Source organism: Drosophila erecta, unplaced genomic scaffold (assembly GCF_003286155.1).
Source record: "Drosophila erecta strain 14021-0224.00,06,07 unplaced genomic scaffold, DereRS2 tig00000055-arrow-pilon, whole genome shotgun sequence".
Classification (NCBI taxonomy): Eukaryota; Metazoa; Arthropoda; class Insecta; order Diptera; family Drosophilidae; genus Drosophila; species Drosophila erecta.
The window spans coordinates 8,654,666-8,673,869 of record NW_020825200.1 but is presented as its reverse complement, the minus strand read 5'-3'; the positions used below and the strand labels follow the sequence as shown (position 1 = coordinate 8,673,869).

General features: G+C 45.2%; 8 protein-coding genes across 13 annotated transcripts; 4 read left to right on the top strand and 4 right to left on the bottom strand.

Annotated features, from left to right (window-relative positions):
- The first annotated feature begins 66 nt into the window (after positions 1 to 66).
- LOC6542233 (cytochrome c oxidase subunit 7C, mitochondrial) lies at positions 67 to 691 on the top strand. 2 transcript variants are annotated; one of them, XM_026979031.1, is made up of 3 exons: positions 67 to 275; positions 382 to 528; positions 588 to 691. In XM_026979031.1, exons 1-2 carry the CDS (start codon positions 192 to 194, stop codon positions 496 to 498), a joined length of 201 nt encoding a protein of 66 aa, XP_026834832.1. In that variant the 5' UTR covers positions 67 to 191; the 3' UTR covers positions 499 to 528; positions 588 to 691. The 2 variants fall into 2 exon arrangements, with proteins under 2 accessions (XP_026834832.1, XP_001969109.1); XM_001969073.3 differs by having other exon boundaries at positions 382 to 533.
- A 99-nt stretch (positions 692 to 790) lies between these two features.
- Positions 791 to 1,657, top strand: LOC6542612 (cytochrome c oxidase subunit 7C, mitochondrial). Its single transcript, XM_001969072.3, has 3 exons — positions 791 to 1,341; positions 1,403 to 1,530; positions 1,587 to 1,657. Exons 1-3 carry the CDS (start codon positions 1,252 to 1,254, stop codon positions 1,594 to 1,596), a joined length of 228 nt encoding a protein of 75 aa, XP_001969108.2. The 5' UTR covers positions 791 to 1,251; the 3' UTR covers positions 1,597 to 1,657.
- On the bottom strand, positions 1,645 to 2,902 carry LOC6542838 (protein seele). The gene is made up of 3 exons (XM_001969071.3): positions 2,500 to 2,902; positions 2,241 to 2,408; positions 1,645 to 2,124 (listed from the first exon to the last, which is right to left on the bottom strand). The coding sequence occupies exons 1-3, from the start codon at positions 2,582 to 2,584 to the stop codon at positions 1,808 to 1,810; spliced, it is 570 nt and encodes a 189-aa protein (XP_001969107.1). The 5' UTR covers positions 2,585 to 2,902; the 3' UTR covers positions 1,645 to 1,807.
- Positions 2,903 to 3,299: 397 nt separating this feature from the next.
- On the top strand, positions 3,300 to 14,160 carry LOC6541414 (SPARC-related modular calcium-binding protein 2). Of its 4 annotated transcripts, none has more exons than XM_026978649.1 (11): positions 3,300 to 3,370; positions 7,583 to 7,874; positions 10,666 to 10,825; positions 11,117 to 11,619; positions 11,679 to 11,793; positions 12,104 to 12,379; positions 12,601 to 12,692; positions 12,756 to 13,036; positions 13,161 to 13,295; positions 13,355 to 13,494; positions 13,551 to 14,159. In XM_026978649.1, exons 2-11 carry the CDS (start codon positions 7,800 to 7,802, stop codon positions 13,610 to 13,612), a joined length of 1,839 nt encoding a protein of 612 aa, XP_026834450.1. In that variant the 5' UTR covers positions 3,300 to 3,370; positions 7,583 to 7,799; the 3' UTR covers positions 13,613 to 14,159. The 4 variants fall into 4 exon arrangements, with proteins under 4 accessions (XP_026834450.1, XP_026834451.1, XP_026834452.1 ...); XM_026978650.1 differs by lacking the exon at positions 3,300 to 3,370 and adding an exon at positions 3,485 to 3,762; XM_026978647.1 differs by lacking the exon at positions 3,300 to 3,370 and having other exon boundaries at positions 7,356 to 7,874; positions 13,551 to 14,160.
- Positions 4,497 to 5,949, bottom strand: LOC6543393 (defensin). Of its 2 annotated transcripts, none has more exons than XM_001969070.3 (2): positions 5,389 to 5,949; positions 4,497 to 5,095 (listed from the first exon to the last, which is right to left on the bottom strand). In XM_001969070.3, exon 2 carries the CDS (start codon positions 4,918 to 4,920, stop codon positions 4,642 to 4,644), a length of 279 nt encoding a protein of 92 aa, XP_001969106.1. In that variant the 5' UTR covers positions 4,921 to 5,095; positions 5,389 to 5,949; the 3' UTR covers positions 4,497 to 4,641. The 2 variants fall into 2 exon arrangements, with proteins under 2 accessions (XP_001969106.1, XP_026834453.1); XM_026978652.1 differs by lacking the exon at positions 5,389 to 5,949 and adding an exon at positions 5,159 to 5,226.
- LOC6542184 (GPI ethanolamine phosphate transferase 1) lies at positions 13,839 to 17,087 on the bottom strand. Its single transcript, XM_001969068.3, has 2 exons — positions 16,152 to 17,087; positions 13,839 to 16,091 (listed from the first exon to the last, which is right to left on the bottom strand). The coding sequence occupies exons 1-2, from the start codon at positions 16,930 to 16,932 to the stop codon at positions 14,191 to 14,193; spliced, it is 2,682 nt and encodes an 893-aa protein (XP_001969104.1). The 5' UTR covers positions 16,933 to 17,087; the 3' UTR covers positions 13,839 to 14,190.
- A 68-nt stretch (positions 17,088 to 17,155) lies between these two features.
- Positions 17,156 to 17,689, top strand: LOC6541077 (39S ribosomal protein L42, mitochondrial). Its single transcript, XM_001969067.2, has one exon. It carries the CDS (start codon positions 17,260 to 17,262, stop codon positions 17,632 to 17,634), a length of 375 nt encoding a protein of 124 aa, XP_001969103.1. The 5' UTR covers positions 17,156 to 17,259; the 3' UTR covers positions 17,635 to 17,689.
- Positions 17,667 to 19,204, bottom strand: LOC6543263 (cyclin-dependent kinase 10). The gene is made up of 5 exons (XM_001969066.3): positions 18,968 to 19,204; positions 18,834 to 18,906; positions 18,395 to 18,772; positions 17,887 to 18,333; positions 17,667 to 17,818 (listed from the first exon to the last, which is right to left on the bottom strand). Exons 1-5 carry the CDS (start codon positions 19,094 to 19,096, stop codon positions 17,682 to 17,684), a joined length of 1,164 nt encoding a protein of 387 aa, XP_001969102.1. The 5' UTR covers positions 19,097 to 19,204; the 3' UTR covers positions 17,667 to 17,681.

The window sequence follows — 19,204 nt, the reverse complement described above, 5'->3', positions numbered from 1 at the left end:
GTACATACGCGGTTCCCATTAGTTGAATTTTGATGATGTCCGATAGGTAATGTTAACAGAATGACATAACTGTTAACGAACGTTATAAGCAGCACTGCAAACCAGCTATCGAACATCTGTCATCTCTATTCTGCGCACCCACTGCGAACTTTATTTTTCTGGAATTATTATTAAATAAGTCAAATTGCAAAATGTTGGGCCGCAGCAGTGTGATTGCACGCAACTTTTCCCAGTCGATGGTTCGCCTTAGCGGACATGGTGGAGTTCCCGGCCAGGTGAGTGTTAAAAAATAGGCCCCTACGGGTTACATAATTTTCACGACCGCATAGGACTGGAAGGAAAATCAATTCTAACACCGGAAAACATTCCATTTTCCTGCAGAATCTTCCCTTTGGACTGACGAACAAGTACAGGATCACCGCCCTGTTCACCATCGGCTGTGTCTTGGGCTTCGGATCGCCCTTCCTGATCGTCAGGCACCAGCTGCTCAAGAAGTAAGGTGCTCCCCTGGCGACAGCAACAACAAATGTAAGGTTAGTTTATTGGTTAAATTTGGTTTGCATTTAAATAAAACTTGCACTTTTCAGATGTAGCGATATCTTGTGAGTTGGCCGGTAGGCCATTACAGTGTGTTACAGCTTAAATTTAAGTAAAAAGTGGAAACGAAATAAAGTTACCCGTAACCGTAGAACCGATTGATGGATGTTTTCTTTAAAAGCTGGAAAGACAGTTCACGCAACAGCCGTTTGGTATTCCTTAAGGCATTCCTTCCTTAAATGCATCCATTTGTATAGCAGTTAGTCTGAATACCTTGTGACTAAATTAAATATTAGCTTTCTAAACCATATCCATACATTTACATGTATGGTTCGCAAAATATACCATTTCCTATCCATAGTTTTAATTTCATTGTTAACGTGACAATTTTATTACCAAAAATTAGAATGTAGAATGTCTGACATCATTCCAATGTACACTTATAAATAATATTTAAAAAAGTGAAAATAGGGTTGCCAACTGCAAGTGCGTACAGGCAAAAAGTTTTTTAAATTGAATACTGTAGTATTGGTGTCATTTCTTCAGGGAAAACAGGGGATACTATTAGTAGGCTTACCTTTAGAGAAATGACAGGCAATTTTTCCAAAACCCAGTAATTCCATTCAATCGCTAGAAGTCTGGGAGTAACATCTCACTTGCAAGTAATCAAATATTTTCATATTCCCGTCTCAACAAACGGATTAAAATTTACTCATGTGGCCCACACTTCGTAAATCCATTGGCAATTTTGCCGGGCCGCTGAAGCGTCATGGAAGTGGATATTCAGGCGGTAGTCCTGGAGTGGTAGTTAACCCAAGGTCGAGACGGAGTACAGCGTTCTAAAAACTTAAAATTTCCTTCACAGAATTTACCCTTTGGCTTGGATAGTCCGATGCGCTTCACGCTATTTTACCTAATTGCGGGAATCGTGGGCTTTGGGGCTCCGTTCCTAGTGATTCGTCACCAGATGCTTCGCAATGTAACCGAGGATCCGTAAGTACTCTCAGTAACCCAATAATATCGTATCATTATAAATGTTGGCTTTACAGCAAGGAGTAATAATCTCAAAGAATCTGACATAGAACACTCGTTAATAAATTAATAAAATACATTGCACATGGAATTTATTGTCGTACATACTTTGTAACAGTTGGCATGGGTTTCTTTTACATTAGCTAAACATAATTTTCGTTCGAAATATCAGTACAAAGACCACCACTGGCGGCGATCAAGAAAATTCGTTAAATATCTAAACTTTCACTGGGACCAGCTACAGCTCCTCTTTGCCATCAAAGTCGTACTCCTCCTGGACGGGCGATTCGTCGCAGTATCTTGCTTGTTGCGAGCAGATCTGGATATCCAAATCGTCGCCGATCTCTTCAGCCTGGAAGGCTTTAACAAAGATCTCGTCGTTGTCCTCCAGGACTTCGTTGCAGAAGTGACCCAGGCTCTTGTTGAGATCACCATCTTGCACAAAGTCAACCAACGAGGAGTCGGGGTTCATCTGTCCGTTGATGATCATCTTCAGGAGTGTGAATTTCCCGTTGCTCTTGTAGGTTGCTTTCAAGTAGTCGTCCATTTTCTCACCTTTTAGAGTGGGGAAATATTAGTAGAACACCATAAATAAATGTCTTAATTCTGACGAGCGGCAAGTAATTAAATTTCTCTATGCTATTGCATTCAAAATGTTAGTAATTACTTACAGATCTTCTCCATCAATTCGGTAAGGAACATCTCAGATTTTACAAGGCGAACTTTCTTGCTGATCGAATTTCCCTGTGCATCCAGCCGGAATCCACTGACATCGGCCATCTTGTGGGGGTCCTCCTTGGCAATGGCCTCCTCCAGCTCCGTAACCACGGCCTTGCACACTGTAATTCATGGAACTTTCAATTATCCGGACTCCCAGGGCCAACAAGTGCATAGCCGCCTGTTGCTGACTTATGTGTGCGTTCTTCTTACCATGACACTTGACCTCGCGGGAGGTGAAGCTGTAGGCTTGGGCCAAGGCCAGTAGGCCGAACAGAATTAGAGCCTTCGTTAGCATATTCTTAATTGATTGTTTGATAGCTTAACGCGTGGAAACTAATTGCATTAACCACGTCAGCAGCAGCGCCTTCCTTTTGAAAGTGCGGCGTTGATAAAGACGTGTGCTGTATTTACGATGACTAAAGAGCTACGTGGTTCTAGATGCTCTCCAGCGATAAGTGAAGAATTCTACTTAATTTATGCCCAAGATTAAAGGGACGGGGGACGATGTCAGTGTGCCTGGGTCAGCGTTCACAATAATTGTGGTAAATGTTTTAAAGAAACCTTATTGATAATACCCGGCTATCGATAGAACTGCTCTAGCTAAAGCCAGTTTCGGCTATAAAATATTTTTAAGGTTACCATATCTTCGGATTTCAGTTACTGATCACAGAAAACTTCGAATAAATGTTTAAATATGTTCTAGGCCTCAAGAAATCGACTATGGAAACGATCATATTTTGAATTTTGTCTTTTACTTATGATTTCCATTTCCTTTTACATATTTAGTATATTCTCAGTACCTGTAGATCGTGATGTTTTTAAACAAGCAAATATATCGATAGCTAAGTGCGCGCGTAATTCAAATCCTATTCGCAGCAAGATGCACGTTGAATTGTTTATTTTTGAGGGAGAGCTGCATTACATACAACGCTGTTCTCGCATTCTCTTAGCTCTCGATCGAGAACTTATGTACATTTACCGTCTTGGGACTATATAGTGAGGCGATAACTGAAGAGTCAGTGCAAATGGGGAATCGCTCGCGAGTGGTTGCTCTGTTTTCGGATTGACATACGAGGACGAGGTAGTCGCGTAATTAACCGGCAAAGCGTTTGTAAATTAAAAGAAACCCACAAGTCGGCCGCGTTGCTCGATTTCTACATACTCTTATTAACCATTATAATTGGCGTTAATTAAGTGTCGTGTTTCCCTCTCGGCGCGTGTTTCTCTTCCCTTTTTCCCTCGCTTGCAGTGTTGATCATTTCTTGGCGACTGTTTGCTCGGTTAATTGATAAGAACGAATTGTAGTCGACTTGCCATATTTATGGGGCAAAGCCGCAGAAGAACGGAAGTGCAATGCAAATTGTTGCTATACCTTTTAGCGCAGGTTCAATTTGTTGACCCCGCCAAACTGAAAGTCGCACTCGCGCCAGGAGATAACCAATCATTCATTTCGGCTATGAATGAGTTTGTCAAGTACCGCAATCTCGAATAGAAAACACAAAGATTTTATGTGGATTTTTTCATTTAAATCATAATTAAGCACATCGGCACAAATCTTTCACACAAACACCTTTTAAGCCCTTTTTCAAACAGAGGGAATTGCACCGCTCAGCGCAGGACTGCCGCTTTGGGCGGACGTGTTCCTCCGAATCCTGGATAAGATTCCCCTGAAGCTCCTTTTGCAGAAGACCTTTATCGGGATCCTCCGGAATAGATTGTACTACGCAAATTGTAGCTAGAATTAGAGCCAGAATAGTCGTGATCTTCATGGTGGGATCTCTAGTTGAGAACTGCTCTGGTTCGTTTAGGTTTCAGTCGTCTTATATAGTAAATCGAAACGCTGCCGGCTTATGATAATGAGTATTTTTGTTGTAAGAACGGAAAATAATATTGTTTATTTCAAAGTTATGCGGAATAAAACATTTGCGAAAGCAGTTCCGTTTATTGCACAGCTAGACACTGACAAATTAAGTCGTTATATGACATTGTTCGTTCTAGACTCAAAGCTCTGTTAACAATCTTAATCCAATTGAAACTACTCAATTCCGAATTTTATCATATAATGAAACCACTATTTTTCCTTTGAGAGTGGAAATTTAAAAAATAGAGAATGCACAATAACAAAAGTGCAAAAGATTCGATAAGTGATATGTATATGTATGCATAAAAAACGACTTTCATTTTGAAAATGTTCGATTATCTTTATTTACTATAGGTATTGGTATTTACTATAGGTGTTCCCAATTCGTTAGCATTTCGAAAATATTTATTTATTGAATATATTAACAGAAACTGTTTCAATTGTGACACATTTAAGAGTCAAAAGTCTGTGGAGTACAGAGCTCAGCCAAATCAATTGCGGCAAACACAGACGGCCTTGTCGTTGCAGTAACCGCCTTTGAAACCCTTGGCAATACAGTGGCCGGCGCAGGCGGTGTGGTTCCAGTTCCACTTGGAGAGTAGGTCGCAGGTGGCCCGTTTCTGGCGGCTGTGCTGCACCACCTCCTGGTGGGCAGCCTCATGCACCAGTGGGTGATCCTCCGGAGTCGGATCCACATCGGAAACGGGTTGAGCCTGCACCACGCAAGCAAGCAGAGCAATAGCGATGGCCACGAAAGCGAAGAACTTCATGTTGGATGATAGCAGGGATACTGTTGTGCCAGATCGTGGTTTCACCGAGCTTATATAGCATGGCGGCGGGCTGGGATCGATTCGCTCAGGGACTCCCACTCGGTGACTTACCTCTCCATTGAATCATTTGCTGTGCAGGAAGACACGTCTCGGGGGTTTTTAATTTTTTAGCTCGCTGACAATGGGAGAAACGGTTTTCCAGATTATTATTTCATGTGAAATATTGACAATATTTTACAGATAAGAGTGTAGTTCTGCAGGCAGAGCTCGTTTCTGCAGTAACTCATTTGCATTTGTAGGCATCTAAGCTGCCCTTAAATTTTAAGCAATAGAGTCTGTTTAACAAGTCAAGTTTATTGTAGAAAGCAACATCAACAAAATTAACCACTTCAAATTTGGAAACAAATTTACTTGGGACATAATCTGTTATTTATAAATACACGATGTAGATATGCAGGACCTATATACTTTTGTAGTTTTGCATAGTCGATAAAAGCTTAAGAAGCACCAAATTCCGATTTTGTTATTCCGAACTGTTGAAATTTGCTGATCTAGAAGAATCCATCTTTAATCGTCTTGATTTCTAGCTAACTGGCTGATTGGGTGCCACTTTAAGGGCTATGCTCACAGATACACAGTTGCCCCAAGATACTGAGATACTGGGATACGGATACGCAGATACATAAACGCATGCGACAATAAATAATTTCTACCGAAAAGTCTCTTCATAAAGCCGGGCAAATAAACAAACAGAATCACACAATGATTAGTTGGACACAACCAGCGGCAGGGGCGGTTGTACTTGTATCTGTAATCCGTATCTGCGCGTACGTGTATCTATATCTGTATCTGCATCTGGTTCTGAACCCGGTCGCGCTGAGCCGACAATCCCGATCGAATCCCACGACCGAGGCTTTTTCAGTTGCCCTGCTCCTTGGCTGGCCGTTGCCTGTTTACCTTTGTTATCGACCAGGTTGTCTTGTCTTGCATTTTGGCGTCATACTGTCTGCCAGTCCACTCCACTTGAGTTCTTACCCCGCCCCTGCAACCTTCCGCAGTCTACAGTGTTGTTCGCTTACCCATCTTCACACGACGAGAAAATACCGAAATTCTTTGCTTGTTATCTTCCATGTCGATACAAAGTAATGAATGGAATCAGATTTTGTTTGACCTGTCTAAGGGTGTTTAGATGTTCCAACTTTAAGCTTATAAATATGTAAGTTCCGAATGTTTGCAATGTAAGTGGGTTATGAGCGAAACTAGAAACTTCCTACAGTCCATATGAACTGCATTCGTCCAGTGATATTGTACTTGATACTTGATGAAGGTATAAAATCGCATTACTTACAGGTATATTTCCCGCAGTGCACGCCCGATCATCGAAGAAGACCACAAAACGGAGTGTGGCACAGTCGAAAACAGAGTGGTGGCAGGTTCGGGTGTTCGGGGGATTGGGGTATGTATATCAAGTATGGGGCAGGAGGGGGCAAGGGGGCAGTTATCGCCGCCGTCAGACTGTCTGGCAGGTTTCACACCGAGTCGAAGACGGAGACCGGCAACTCCACTTCGTCTCCGCCATTCTCCGTCTTAAAATCCTCTCCAGGCGAACTCCTTGGCCAGCGGCTCTATAAATCACAGGAGCGGGGCCCTCGACGGCTCACGTTTTCCCCTGACCGCCTACCCCTACCCCGACGACCCGACGCCCCTGTGCCGCTTGCCCCTCCCCCGCTGGCTGAGCAGCTGGTGCAACTGTTGGCCGCTTTGTTTTAGAGGGTTTTTGTTGCTTTTGTGGCTTTTGTTGGTGAGGCAACCTCTTGAGATGCACAAAGAAAGATAAATTTCACACGCATACACAAGTGCTCTCTCCGTCGTCTGCCGGTGTGTGAATGTGATCGTTTTTATGCTGCTACAGTGGAACATCCCTAACTTATAAATGAATACATAAAGCACTCTGTTCTTGCTCTTGCTACTTACATATATAATAAAATCGAAAATGTTATATAGATAAAATCGTAGATAAAACCGGACGGCAGTGGTCCGATTATTAGCCTAATTTCATAGCTGCGGACACTAAAGAATTCGCGTTATGCTGACTCCTCTGCCGTTTTTGCTGCACTGATAAAATTGTAGTTATAGTTAAATAGGCGTTCAAACACACATTTAGAACTACATTGCCAGAAATGGAATCACTTCCATTCCTCCGATATAGCTCGCTCATGGTTCAACTGAGAGGGGCTCCACTGTGCTGTCCGTCCAGTCGGAGTGGCAAAGATAAGATATTGGATGCGACACGCCAGACACTCTGGCGGCGGCGGTGTCCCGCTCTCTCCTCCAATCTCTCAGCTCGATTCCGATTCCGATTCCGATTCCGAATACGAATCCGAATCCGATTCTTCGCCCACTCTCTTGGGTTTTGGGCCACTCCACTCCAAGGCAAATGGCCAGTCGTGTGTGGAACTGGGCTGCGATCGGTTGCCTATTGAAGTGCGCTCTGCAGATCAGTGATCCGTGATCCGTGCTCCTCGCTCCTCGCTTCCTGAACGTTTTCGGACGGTTTTCCAATCGAAACGAGCCAAAAATCGCACACATCAAGACGCATTATATAAACAGAAGATCCACAACACCTTAATGCACACGCACACACCTCTCCCACTATAAATAGCCCACGGAAATCGGTAAATAAATAACTCGGAGAGCGGCAAAGTAAAAGTTCTATGAAGAAAATCTAATTGCGACTTTGCGAAAAAGATGGTGAAATAAACGACAAGCGACAAGTTGATTATAATGAATGAAACGTACTTGATGCAATAAACACGCGTACCAAACCAATCCCGTTAGCACAGTAACAGTTAATTGACGAATTCGAATTGCTAAGTGAAATGTTGGCGAGGTGTGTTTTGTTCGTCACTTGGCTGGCGGTTTTCATAGCGACTGGAAAAAGTGACGATCAGTTGGTAAGTTTACTTTCAAAAACTGTTACAAAAATATTCACAGAACGAAGCAAATTAAATTGGGTTAATCATTTGGCGTAATATGTGTCTTTGAGCAATGCTGAATTTATATACATAGTTAATCTATTGTCTGTAAAAACTTCTATTTAAAATTTCGGATACAATAGATTTTTACTTTCTAGAGGTTTTCAGTTCTCACCTCTCAGAACCCTTTAGATGTATCTTGTACGTAACAAAGTGATATTTTGAGGACGGCAAACATTTGTATAAGTGCTTGTAGGCGAAGCCTGCCAAACTTTCTGGCCAGGCTGCAAGTGATCACTTTGTAAATCCCGAGAAAACACTCCAATATTCCAGGTATCAAAGGTACCAAAGGTACCAAGAGTCAGCCAACAAAGAAGCTGCGGCCGTTCTTCTTCTCCTTCTGCTTCTCCTTCTCCTTGTCTTTCTCCAGCTTGTTCGCCGCCGCGCTGTCTGCCAAACTCCGAAAAAGAGAGTCTGCCGGCTCCGTTCTTCTCGCCCCCTCCTCTTCACACCTCACCTCTTCTCTTCTCCTCTGATCGCCTCCTCTTGGCCTGTCTTCAATTCCACACCTTGATTTTTGTTTTTGTTTCATCTGACCGACGAACGAACGTGTTTCTTGTTCCTGCAGAAAAGAAGAAGAAGGGCACGAGGAGCTGCAAAAAGGAGAACACAAAACGGTCACAAGTCAAAAGCGATTCTTTTGCTGCTCCTTTGCTCCTCCTTGTTTCTATACCCTTTGAAATGAGTTCATCATTTTACAATTGGTTGGTTGTGTAAAAAGCGTAAGAATTGGCGTTTCATTTACCAAGAGGAGTTGCCTTTTTAGTTTTCTTTACTTGCTGCCGTAGGAACAGGCACTATTGAACTGAAGAATTCGCGTTTCAGGCATTCATGTGAAGTGTATTCCATATTCGAACTGAAAGGCGAGCAATCCTTATTTAAATACCTTGTGTTCTTTTTAGTCATTTTGCCAATGTCTCTAAGCTGGCTGATGATGACAAAGTGTGAAGAAGTATTTAAAGTGTGGAGCTTGTTCTTCTGATTCTTCTCCGCCCATCGCAGCCTCCCCTTCGCCTCCTCGTTCTGCGAGCGTGAGAACTGTCAGTCAATGATTTTGTCGTTATCTTGGTAACAATCCTTGAGCTGTCTCAGTTTATAATTTGTGGCTAAGAGGGTGAGCGCATGTGGAGGGGGGTGGGGGAGAGGGGCGGCAACAGGGTGCTCCAGGTGGGAATTATCAATCCAGGCACGTTTTCGGGATAACGCCCTATTTAAAACTTAGATAATCACAAGCCCAACTGTCATTTGCATTCCCAATCAGACATTCCCCAGCACAGGGGCATTGCAAACATGAAATTTAAGGGGGTTGTGCTCGCAAACTGCGTATTATTATTACTAAACACTTAACACATTTTTCTGTGTACTACCATTGTATGGAACTTTATAAGATGTATAGGTATCTGCGCCCCAATGTCCGAAATCGATAATTAGCTAATGGGGTATTCATGTTCAACTTTTAACCAGATGCCCCACTGCCCACTGCCCACTGCCCACTTCTGAGAACAGCCATCCGATCTGCTCATTGCAGCAATGTACATATGTATGTTCTGGCTATATATGTATGTACTTCTGTCCGATATCTGGGAGTCGAAAATCACCTGCGCACTCCGATTTCCAAGCAGCGCGTGCTTCGCTGCCCACAAAAAGAATTCGAATTGTTTACAGACATTCTACATTATTTGTACACCTATATGTTGGGGCAACAAGATAACACTGGGACAGGTAGCATTTGTGCTTCTCATAATTGTATAACATTTCTGGCCGAGCTTCTGGTGTTTAGTATCTTCGGGTGCATATTGCTTTTTGTTGGGTGTCAACATAAGCGCATTGAATTACTAAGCTGGATTATAAAAAGTTGATAGCCATAATCCCTTTTTGTGCATCAGCTTGTTTCTCCCTCTCCAATGTAGCGCTGCTTATAGTTTTTATGCGATATTCAGAAACTAAACTCCACATGACATTTTATGGGTATATGGGCTTTGTGGTTTTTTCATTGAAAACATACAAAATGAAACAGAAATGGTAAAACTACCATTAGCACCTCAAGTAGTGTGCTCATATCTTATCCCAAACATGTTTCAGTTATGGATTCAGATGGCTGACGCATTTCCCTATTCAATAACAGCGAAATCTAATTAATGTCCGAGTGACACGACAAATCCATATCCGTGGGTCGGCCGCAGCAAATTGGCGACAAAGGTGCTGCACTGGCAAATCCCAAAGTGCTGGGCCTCCCCATCTCAGTATATGTGTATAAAGATAGAAAGATACAGATATTTGCATATACTCGTATGCGATTTTGTGGGCTAAACAAGAATTTTGTTCGCTCAGCAGCAAAGTTGGTCGAGAGCAGCAGGCAGCCATAATTTTGCTGCGGATTTCGGGGCATTCGAGTTATGGGCCTGACAACTTTGATTTTCACATTAGCCGGCTCGCAGGTAGCCCACCCCCCCAAAACCCCATTCTGTACTCACCACTGCGGCCGCCACTGCCGACCATTGGGCCCCACATTCGTATTCCAGTCAGCGGCACAGGCCCAGACGCTTGGCGACTCGCAGACTTGGCCATAAGTGCAGTAAATCATTTTACGCGTATTTGCCCAAGGGGGAGCGGTAGGAGCACCCCACCCACTCCCCCACCCTGGAGCTACCATACAGCCGAGACTTGCACTGACACCACCACCTTCTTCCCCCTTGATCTCTACCCGCAGATGAAGCTCCCCGCCTGCGCCGCCAAACAGGGCGAGTGCGATGATAACGAGGGTCCCGTCTGCGGCACCGATGGCCAAACCTATCCCACCAGGTGTCATCTGCTGCGGGCGCAGTGCGGTGGCCACCAGGTGAGCCTCAAGTACAGCGGCTCCTGCAATGGTAAGTGTCAATGTATCACACACCTTACTTCATTTATAAGTAGGCGGATGTAGCCCTGAACTGCTCTACGGATATTTAATTGCTTTGTTGATAATGATAATGATATACTGATATGTTTGCTATTAGCTCTTTACTTCGAACTGTTGCGGTTCATTACGTTTGCTTTTTAAGCAACCTGGAAGTAATCTTAATCTTAATCCTAATATAGTTAAAGTTTGTTGTTACGTTGCGACATTTATGAAGCTTTCCATGAAATGTACCATTTTCATAAAACACGTGCTATCATTTTAGCCTGCTTGGAGGCGGTGAAATTTGCCCGTCGTCAGCAGGACCGAGATCCCGGATACTTTGTGCCCAGATGCCGGAAGGATGGCAACTTTGCGGCGATGCAGTGCTACGGGAACAACGGATGCTGGTGCAGCGATAGCCAGGGCAGACCCATCGAGGATGATAGCAAGCAATTTCGGCGGAAGGGAAAACTGCGCTGCAGGGCCAATCGACGTGACCGACGCCGCCTGGCATCGCATCAGATTGGCTATAATCCGGATACCTCAGCGTCCAAGGGCAGTTCGGAGACAGGTTCCGCAGCCCACCGCACCTGCAGCAAGTCCGATCGGTCGCTGTTCAACACCAATCTGATGAGCATGTTCCGGAACGAGGCTGAGAGCTACTTCCGCCAGCCAGCTCTCTCGGACTCCTACATCCTGGAGTGGCAGTTCTCCAAGCTGGACACGAATGGTAACAAGTTGCTCGATCGCCAGGAGATTAGGGAGCTGAAAAAGGTCCTCAGGCGGGTAAGTAACTGCAGTTCTTACACCGGAAAACTGTGTTCCACATTATTGATTTGAATTAGAAAGTTAAACCTCGTCGATGTGGACGGACCTTTGGCAAATACTGTGATGTCATCAAGGATGCCAACCTCAATTGGCTGGAATGGAGCGTCTGCTTCACCAAGGAGTTTCACAACCGTGAGTAAAAGCTGGGTTTTATAGAACAGGTTTTTGTAGCAGCACGTTGTGAACTTAAATTTGCAGTATCCGAACCTTTACAATTCATAAATAATTTCCTAACGCACAAACAAATTATATTCTAAGTTGAATTTCCAAATGTTAAATTACAATTTAGCCGCATTTCATTGAAAATACTTAATTCGTTAGAGTTCATGTGAGTCTCAAAATCATTAGAAAACCCATCAAGGAGTTCAAGGCACGGTTAATGCAGCAGGCATGATCCATTTTTCCTAAAATCATCTCTCATCTGTGTGTCATCTAAATCCAGGTAGTGCTGTCCTAAATCTTCTGGCGAGCAGTGCAGCCACCTCCCCACCACACTTCACCCACTATAACATCCACAACACCAACGTCAATGGCCACCGTGGTCATACCAACACCATTGGTATTGGCAGTAATCCGCACTCGTATGCCGAGGATGCGAGTGGCAGTGAGGAGCACGAGGACAACTACGAGGACAGTGCAACGGGCTACGGAGGTGAAGAGGACGACTCGCAAGGAGCAGACCTGCCCAGTTCACGAACGCATATCCCATCATTATATAGTACGTAGAATTGTGTTACTAACCGAATTCAAAGTGCATTGGTATAAACTAGAATCAGTATATTAAAATTAAAATTTTATATAAATTATTTAATCATTAAGTTGGCATGCAAAGGGATGCGATTTCCATGATTTCATATAATTTCATTTCTGCGTTCGTAATCATTCTGCATCCATCCAAATGGCAGAACACAATGTTTGTTAATGCGTTACTCATTTCAGTGCTCAACTCAAAGCCGGAGACGGCGAGCCAGGACTTGGAGAATGACTCCAACTGCTGGATGGACCAGTCGGTCACGATGGAGGAGCAGGGCGTAAGTATCGAATGCCTTCCCCAAAGGAAACCTGTGTATAAACGTTGTTACCCCATCCCATAGCATGGCGAAAAGAACGTCCTATTTGTGCCGCAGTGCCTTCCGGATGGTCGCTATCAGCGCATTCAGTGCTACTCCTCCACGTCCACTTCGTACTGCTGGTGCGTCAACGAGGACACGGGAAAGACCATACCGGGCACATCGGTGAAGGACAAGCGGCCTCAGTGCGACGAGAGTGCGGCCGTGCGACCCATGAAGGGATGCACCGAGCCGCGCAAGACGCAGTTCCTCAAGGAGCTGAAGGCCTACCTCAACACCTCTCTTCTGCCCAGCAGCACTACCGGGTAATCTTAGATCTTCTTGCAATATTAATGTAATGTACTGGGAATATCAAAACTTCAAGGGAGCAGTTTTTTTTTAATATTTTCTATAAATTATTATTATTCCAATATGTGCTCTATTTTGCAGTACGAACTCCACCATGTGGAAGACAGACGATGAGCGAATCGCCACGCTGAGCTTTGTGTATCTCGACAAGAACAAGAATAAGTCGTGGGATCGCCGAGAGTGGAAGAACTTTCGCGATCTGGTTACCAGCGCCAGGTGAGCCACCACACCACAGCCCATCCTTATTGGCCTCTGAACTCTAACCTATCCAACAGCAACCTGCGCAGATGTGGCAAGAAGATGCCGCGTTACTGCGACGTCAATGGAGACAAAAAGATCTCGCTGGCCGAGTGGCTCAACTGCCTGCAAGCAACTCCGCGCGAAAGTGCCACCACGGCCAAGCCGGCACAGTCAAGTGGGTTCTGCGTTCTAGAAGTGGCCAGCTTAATGCTAATCCAAGATACATTTCAGATGAGACCGCCAGCCCAAAATTTCAAGGTGTGAATCCGGTGGAGCGGTATCTGAAAGACTAATCGGGAAATGCGTTTCTATAGCCGTGCTGCAGCTTCTACAACTCATTATATGTCGTCGTGCCATGCCACACACGAAACCACACGAAAGCACATCCTACACAACACCATCCACAATTGGGTGGGTCGATTTTTTGGAGTAATCCTCAAAATAAACACTTGCTTAGCTTTTTTTTAAAGAAATATAATTTCTATTTTTGATGTTAATGAAGATCTATTAGAATTCTGAAATATAATCAGTTTACAATTTTTTTTTTAACAAAAATGTTCTGAAATTCTTAATTTATTTATCTTTAAAATAGTAACAATACTGAAGTTTCTAATACATTTTTAAATGCTTCAGAAAGGTACAGAATCAGTAAAGAATTGTCATGTTTACAAATAATTATTCGTCTTCTTTCTAAGCTCAGATTGGGTTGTCCATGAAATCGATCCACCCGGACCCTCACCTACACACAGACACATTCCTAGCGTTAGATTCTATAATTTACATGTGTATGTTACTAATTCTTAGTGTTGTAAATATTATCGAACATAAATGTTTAAGCTTAGCTAGAAGTTTTGTCAAATCGGTCAGATGACTAGTGATGCTTGGCGCTGATCACATCCCAGTGGATTAAACGCAATGGCAACCTTTTGAAGTCTATTTCCTCCCAAGGAATCACTCGCAGCAACTGCTTTGCGGCATAGAAGAGCAGCAGGATTACCAGCGTGGTGACCTCCATGATAACGAAGTGGGATATGGAGGAACCAATGTCCAGCCAGGAGCCCTGGTTGCGCACCAGGAACAGGAAGTTCAGGCCCATTACATCGCAAATGAGCAGCAGGCATATAAAGATCTGCTCCTCGTGCTGGCGCACAAATTCGCTCTGGGCATAAACCACCGACATGATCAGCACCACAGGCACAAGGAGTTTCAGTAGCACCAGAGCCATGATCACAAAGGGGGCAAAGTGGCTGAGGTAGCAGCGAGCTATGTTCGGATCAAAGGAGCTGATCGACGCTATGTTTCCGGATCCGAAGAGCGAAAAGAAGGTGTACAAGAGCAGGGTGAATGCCAGTCGGAGCACTGACCTCTCTGCCCGCGCACTTTGAGCCCTCAACGAGAAGTTCAGTTCTATGGTCAGGAACTGGACAAACACAGCCTCATAGGAGGTACATAGTGTGGCGTACAGAGATCCCAAATTAAAGCCAATCTGAGCGAGACGCAGATCCAATCTTGGCTCTCTGCTCAGCACTATGGATGCGAAGGCGTATATCAGGTACAACCAGCTAGCCAATTTCAGTGGAACTGGAATATAAATGCCGTTTGAGTGCAGATACGCACACAACATGGTTTGCAGCAGTATCAGGACATTGCTGAACTTTGTGTGCTTGCTGTAGCTTAATCTCGACTTTGAATTCCAAAATGAGTTCGTAAGAATTACTACAACTCCAGCTCCAAGCAGGTATCCATTCTGGTAGCCCACAGACAGCGGCAGCAGCGGAAAGCACGTCAGCATCAGGACCAATGCCAGCCAGAAGAAGAAATCCCTGGATTTCATTTGAAAGTTTCCCCAGCTATTGTAGCAGGCAAAGACGAAGTAGCACAGCGCGATCAGGCGGCGCTCGAAGAAGGTAAAGACCATTAGCTCCGCGCAAGCAATGAGTAATATAAGCTGCCCCATTGAGGTCTGCAGGGCCGGCACACTATACGCTGAAGCTGGGGATGAAGAGAAGTTGATGGTCCAGGGTTGCAATGCCTTAAGCCAAACGATATTTGGAAGCAGCATATAAAATGATATATCCAGCGGTGTTCGTTGGCTCAGCAAACAAATAACGAGGACGATCAAAGAACTTCCTATGCTTACTCTGATTATTTTGTTACTCCTTTCAAGGATCAACTCCACTTTACTCGCCCTGTTTCTAGACAGGAGGCGGTAGATGTAGAACATCCATCCCAGGAAAGTGGAAGTGGTGCTCAGTAGAAGCACTCTGCGGTAGTATCCGTGGTAGTAATCGATGCCCTCAAGGGCTTGCGTCATGATATCTTGGCTCTTGACTATACAAAGTGAGTACTCCCGGTTCTTTTGAAGCTGTAGGATTGTATCCTTGTATCCTTTGATTGCTTCGGTGGTTAGGACATCAAACTCGAGTAAAATATCTGCGAAAAATCCCTTTTTATGCTGCTTCTGCAAGGCCACATACTGCTCCAGGAGCTGCAGAGCATTTACATGGGCAGCCATTGCCTCGTATTCCGTGCTGACATTCATGTAACCCACGGGCAACTTCCCAAAGTTGTTCATGGGAGGTGCGAGACCCAACAAGGCGGCCATCAGGGGTGTAAGCTGGGCTTGCTCCAGTTCGTGCATTGGCATTGCAGGACCTTCATTGTTCGGCATAAATGTCCGCCCTCCAGGATTGGGAACCGTCCGCGATACACCGGCACCCCACAGCACAAATGGGGTGTCCGTTTCATGGGGCGAACCAGCACCGTGGGCACCTATAAAAAAAAAAAACATGTTAGGAAGCAATTTTGCGGGTCTATAATTTAATGGCGTACCCGAGTCGGTCATTCCATGATCAGCGGTCAATAAATAAGCAGTTCGCTTATCGGGAAACCTCCGCTCGAACTCCTGGTATATTTCGTAAACACCTTTTTCCGTCTTGTCCAAGGTCTGGCGGAATTTGGGGGCGCCCGGCTTGTGAACATGTCCAGCGGTGTCCAGTCCAAGGAGGTGCAGAAAGAACACGACATGCTCCGCCCTCTGAAGCTGTTCACTCTTCTGTTGGAGCAAGAACTTCACCCTCTTGAACACCCACTCGTCCTGTTCGTAGGCATCGTAGCCCGGCGAAAAGTCCAGATCTTCGTAAAACCGGAGATGTATTAGGCCGCCGTTGGACACATGGGAAAACACATTGATAACATCGCTTGCGCCCCAAGCGTAGGTTTGTGAGCTTCGGTTGAAGAGCGTGTCGAAATCGATGGGGTTACTTTTCCAGCCGCGCAGCACGGCAGATGGATCCTCGTAGAGTCCGGCGATCAGGGTTATGTGTCCGGGTCGAGTTTCCGTTGGCACACGAGTGCGTGACACGCCTACCACGCCCTCCCGCAAGAAGATCTCGCGCAGGTGGGGCACATAGCGGCAGTTCTCCTCGAAGAAGGAGTCCGCGCGAAGTCCATCTGTCACGATTAGCACTAAACGATTCGCTGCTGGCTCCAGGCCGTAATGTAAAAGTTGCTTCTGCGGAGTTAGGCCCGTGATCACCGGCGACCGGAAGTAAATCACGAAAATCGAGCCCAGAAGCAGTACGTGGACCACTAGGGCGTAAGAAATCCACATTTCGACCGGAATGTTTGTTTTCAAATGGAAATCAGCTGTGACAAGAAATGATAAGCGCCTGGTATCGAGTACTAAAGCCGGCTGGGAAGTTAGAGATGGCAGTGAATAGAAAACGATGAATGCACATTTAAGACTGCAAATATATGTAAACCTTTTTGTCTAACCCTCTACAAGCCAGTGTTTTGCAATTTTAGAAAACAGAGTAAAAATCAAATATTTAGCTGTTTTTCCAAGTGGAAATTAAAAATAGCTAATGTGGTAGCACTGTCATTAAATTAAATCGATAACATTTCAGCTGTTCCATTCGGTTCATCTCTAATTGAAAAAATGTCAGCGGCACGTTTATACGGTGGGTTTCGTTTATTTTCCTCGAGCGCCGTGCAGCGCAATGCCGTCGGTGGCAAGAGCCTGGTGGAGGCCGTGGCGGTGACCAAAAATGGACGCACCATTGTGGCGTGGCATCCGGACACACCCGTTCCCTACGAGAACACCCAGCCGCTGCCAAAGATCAGCGAGATTCAAAGCTCCGCGGTGGTTAAGGAATCGGCACTGAAGACGGCGATGCGGGCCTTTAAGAGCAAACATCCAGAAGTGGCTCGCCAGGAGCTAATGCAGCTGACCCACACAACTAAGCACCGCTGGTTTCCACGCGCCCGCGACAGGAAGGCCAAGCAAACGCCTATGGACCGGCCGTACCTGTAGTTTTACACCCAGTGCATTGCATAATGTTCAAATAAATTCGTTTTCATTTACTCCATGCGTTGGCGCTTGATAAATACATTGAGCAAATCCGAGATTGGAATGTCAGCGGGAGGCTGGGCAGGTGGAGGAGGTGCAGCATTGTTCCGGTGTTGTGGGAAAGTGGGCATCATTCGCGGGTCACAAGCTAAAAATTGGAATACGGTTTGGTCAGTTCTGGTCACCTTTTTTGTTACCATAAAAGTTTTAACTCACCCTGCGGCGGATCGACAAAGTACTTGCTACTCAGACACTCTTCGGCAGTGGCTCTTGTATTTGGGTTGTAGATAAACAAAATATTCAGGAGATTCCTGCCCGATTGGCCAATCATGCTAAACTTCGTCTTAAGATTATTGTAGGGCTGCTGACTTAAGGTAAAATTTTGTACAGCGGGCAAATCGGCAAAGCCAGGCCAAATGGACTCCGATGGAGCACCCAATAGATCAATGATCATGTCCAATTGTCCAATCTCCGAATTGCCCGGAAGCAGTGGTTTTCCGAGCAGCAGCTCACCAAGAATGCAGCCAAAAGCCCACATATCCACCGCGGTGGTGTGTGTTCGGCAGCCCAAGAGAAGTTCCGGTGCCCTGTACCACAAAGTAACCATCTGCGGAGTCATTGGTTTCGGGGGATTGCTATACATACGGGCCAGTCCGAAATCAGCTGGGGAATGGAATAATAATAATTGGGCGATATCGGGATTAAAGTTTGCTTATCTGCCTACCAACTTTGATGCAGCCCTTGTCGGTCATCAGAAGATTGGAGACCTTAAGATCCCTATGGATCATAAAGCGCGAATGGAGGTACTTCAAGGCTTTTAGCACCTGCAACGTGATGCACTTTACCTCGGACTCGGTGAAGGGCTGCGTCATATTGTCTAGCACAGAGGCTAGGTCCTGCTCGCAGAAATCCATTACAAGGAAGATGCTGTCTAGGCTTTTGCCCACTACCACCTCACGCAAGCGGACAATATTCTCATGGTGGCACTGCTTTAGGATCATGATCTCGCGGAGTCCACTGACTGGCAGCCCATCCTTCTCCTGATCCATGCGGACCTTCTTTAAGGCCACTATCTCATTGCTGCGGGTGTCACGTGCGCGATCTGTACGGGATTTCCACGGGTTACCCAATGGGTTAAATGCATCTGGAGGAGCCAAACTTACAGACAATTCCATAGCTGCCCTCGCCGACGCGGTTAAGTTTCTCGAATTCGGAGACAGGACGACAGCGGCCAAACTGAGAGATTTGCGTAAATCAAATGTTCTGGGGAGGATTAGCTAGAAGCCCACTAACTTACCACATTTTGCTCGGGAATCGGCATTGGTGTGCCGGTGCTCAGCGACATGAGGAAGCCTTTCCGGGTAATGGGTGCCTGGGGATCCGAAGCCGGATTGCTGTCCACGTCGCTCGACTTTAAGCTGGACATAATTCAACAAACAAGCATTTATTTATGATATTAAAAAAGTCAACAAATGTTTACAAAATTTAATTAGTGATGGAAGTTCTTGACCTATTGCGTTCGAATTGTCGATAG

Coding starts and splice junctions, on each gene's coding strand:
- LOC6543393 (XM_001969070.3), bottom strand. CDS start 4,920: ATGAAGTTCTTCGCTTTCGTGGCCATCGCTATTGCTCTGCTTGCTTGC.
- LOC6542612 (XM_001969072.3), top strand. CDS start 1,252: ATGTGGCCCACACTTCGTAAATCCATTGGCAATTTTGCCGGGCCGCTG. Junction 1,342..1,402: donor CAGGCGGTAGTCCTGGAGTG/GTAGTTAACCCA, acceptor TTTCCTTCACAG/AATTTACCCTTTGGCTTGGA.
- LOC6542184 (XM_001969068.3), bottom strand. CDS start 16,932: ATGTGGATTTCTTACGCCCTAGTGGTCCACGTACTGCTTCTGGGCTCG. Junction 16,092..16,151: donor TCATGGAATGACCGACTCGG/GTACGCCATTAA, acceptor TTTTTTTTATAG/GTGCCCACGGTGCTGGTTCG.
- LOC6543263 (XM_001969066.3), bottom strand. CDS start 19,096: ATGTCCAGCTTAAAGTCGAGCGACGTGGACAGCAATCCGGCTTCGGAT. Junction 18,334..18,394: donor CAAGGGCTGCATCAAAGTTG/GTAGGCAGATAA, acceptor TCCATTCCCCAG/CTGATTTCGGACTGGCCCGT. Junction 17,819..17,886: donor CTTTGTCGATCCGCCGCAGG/GTGAGTTAAAAC, acceptor TCCAATTTTTAG/CTTGTGACCCGCGAATGATG.
- LOC6541414 (XM_026978647.1), top strand. CDS start 7,800: ATGTTGGCGAGGTGTGTTTTGTTCGTCACTTGGCTGGCGGTTTTCATA. Junction 10,826..11,116: donor GTACAGCGGCTCCTGCAATG/GTAAGTGTCAAT, acceptor CTATCATTTTAG/CCTGCTTGGAGGCGGTGAAA. Junction 11,794..12,103: donor CACCAAGGAGTTTCACAACC/GTGAGTAAAAGC, acceptor ATCTAAATCCAG/GTAGTGCTGTCCTAAATCTT.
- LOC6541077 (XM_001969067.2), top strand. CDS start 17,260: ATGTCAGCGGCACGTTTATACGGTGGGTTTCGTTTATTTTCCTCGAGC.
- LOC6542838 (XM_001969071.3), bottom strand. CDS start 2,584: ATGCTAACGAAGGCTCTAATTCTGTTCGGCCTACTGGCCTTGGCCCAA. Junction 2,409..2,499: donor CCGCGAGGTCAAGTGTCATG/GTAAGAAGAACG, acceptor CATGAATTACAG/TGTGCAAGGCCGTGGTTACG. Junction 2,125..2,240: donor CGAATTGATGGAGAAGATCT/GTAAGTAATTAC, acceptor CCACTCTAAAAG/GTGAGAAAATGGACGACTAC.
- LOC6542233 (XM_026979031.1), top strand. CDS start 192: ATGTTGGGCCGCAGCAGTGTGATTGCACGCAACTTTTCCCAGTCGATG. Junction 276..381: donor ATGGTGGAGTTCCCGGCCAG/GTGAGTGTTAAA, acceptor ATTTTCCTGCAG/AATCTTCCCTTTGGACTGAC.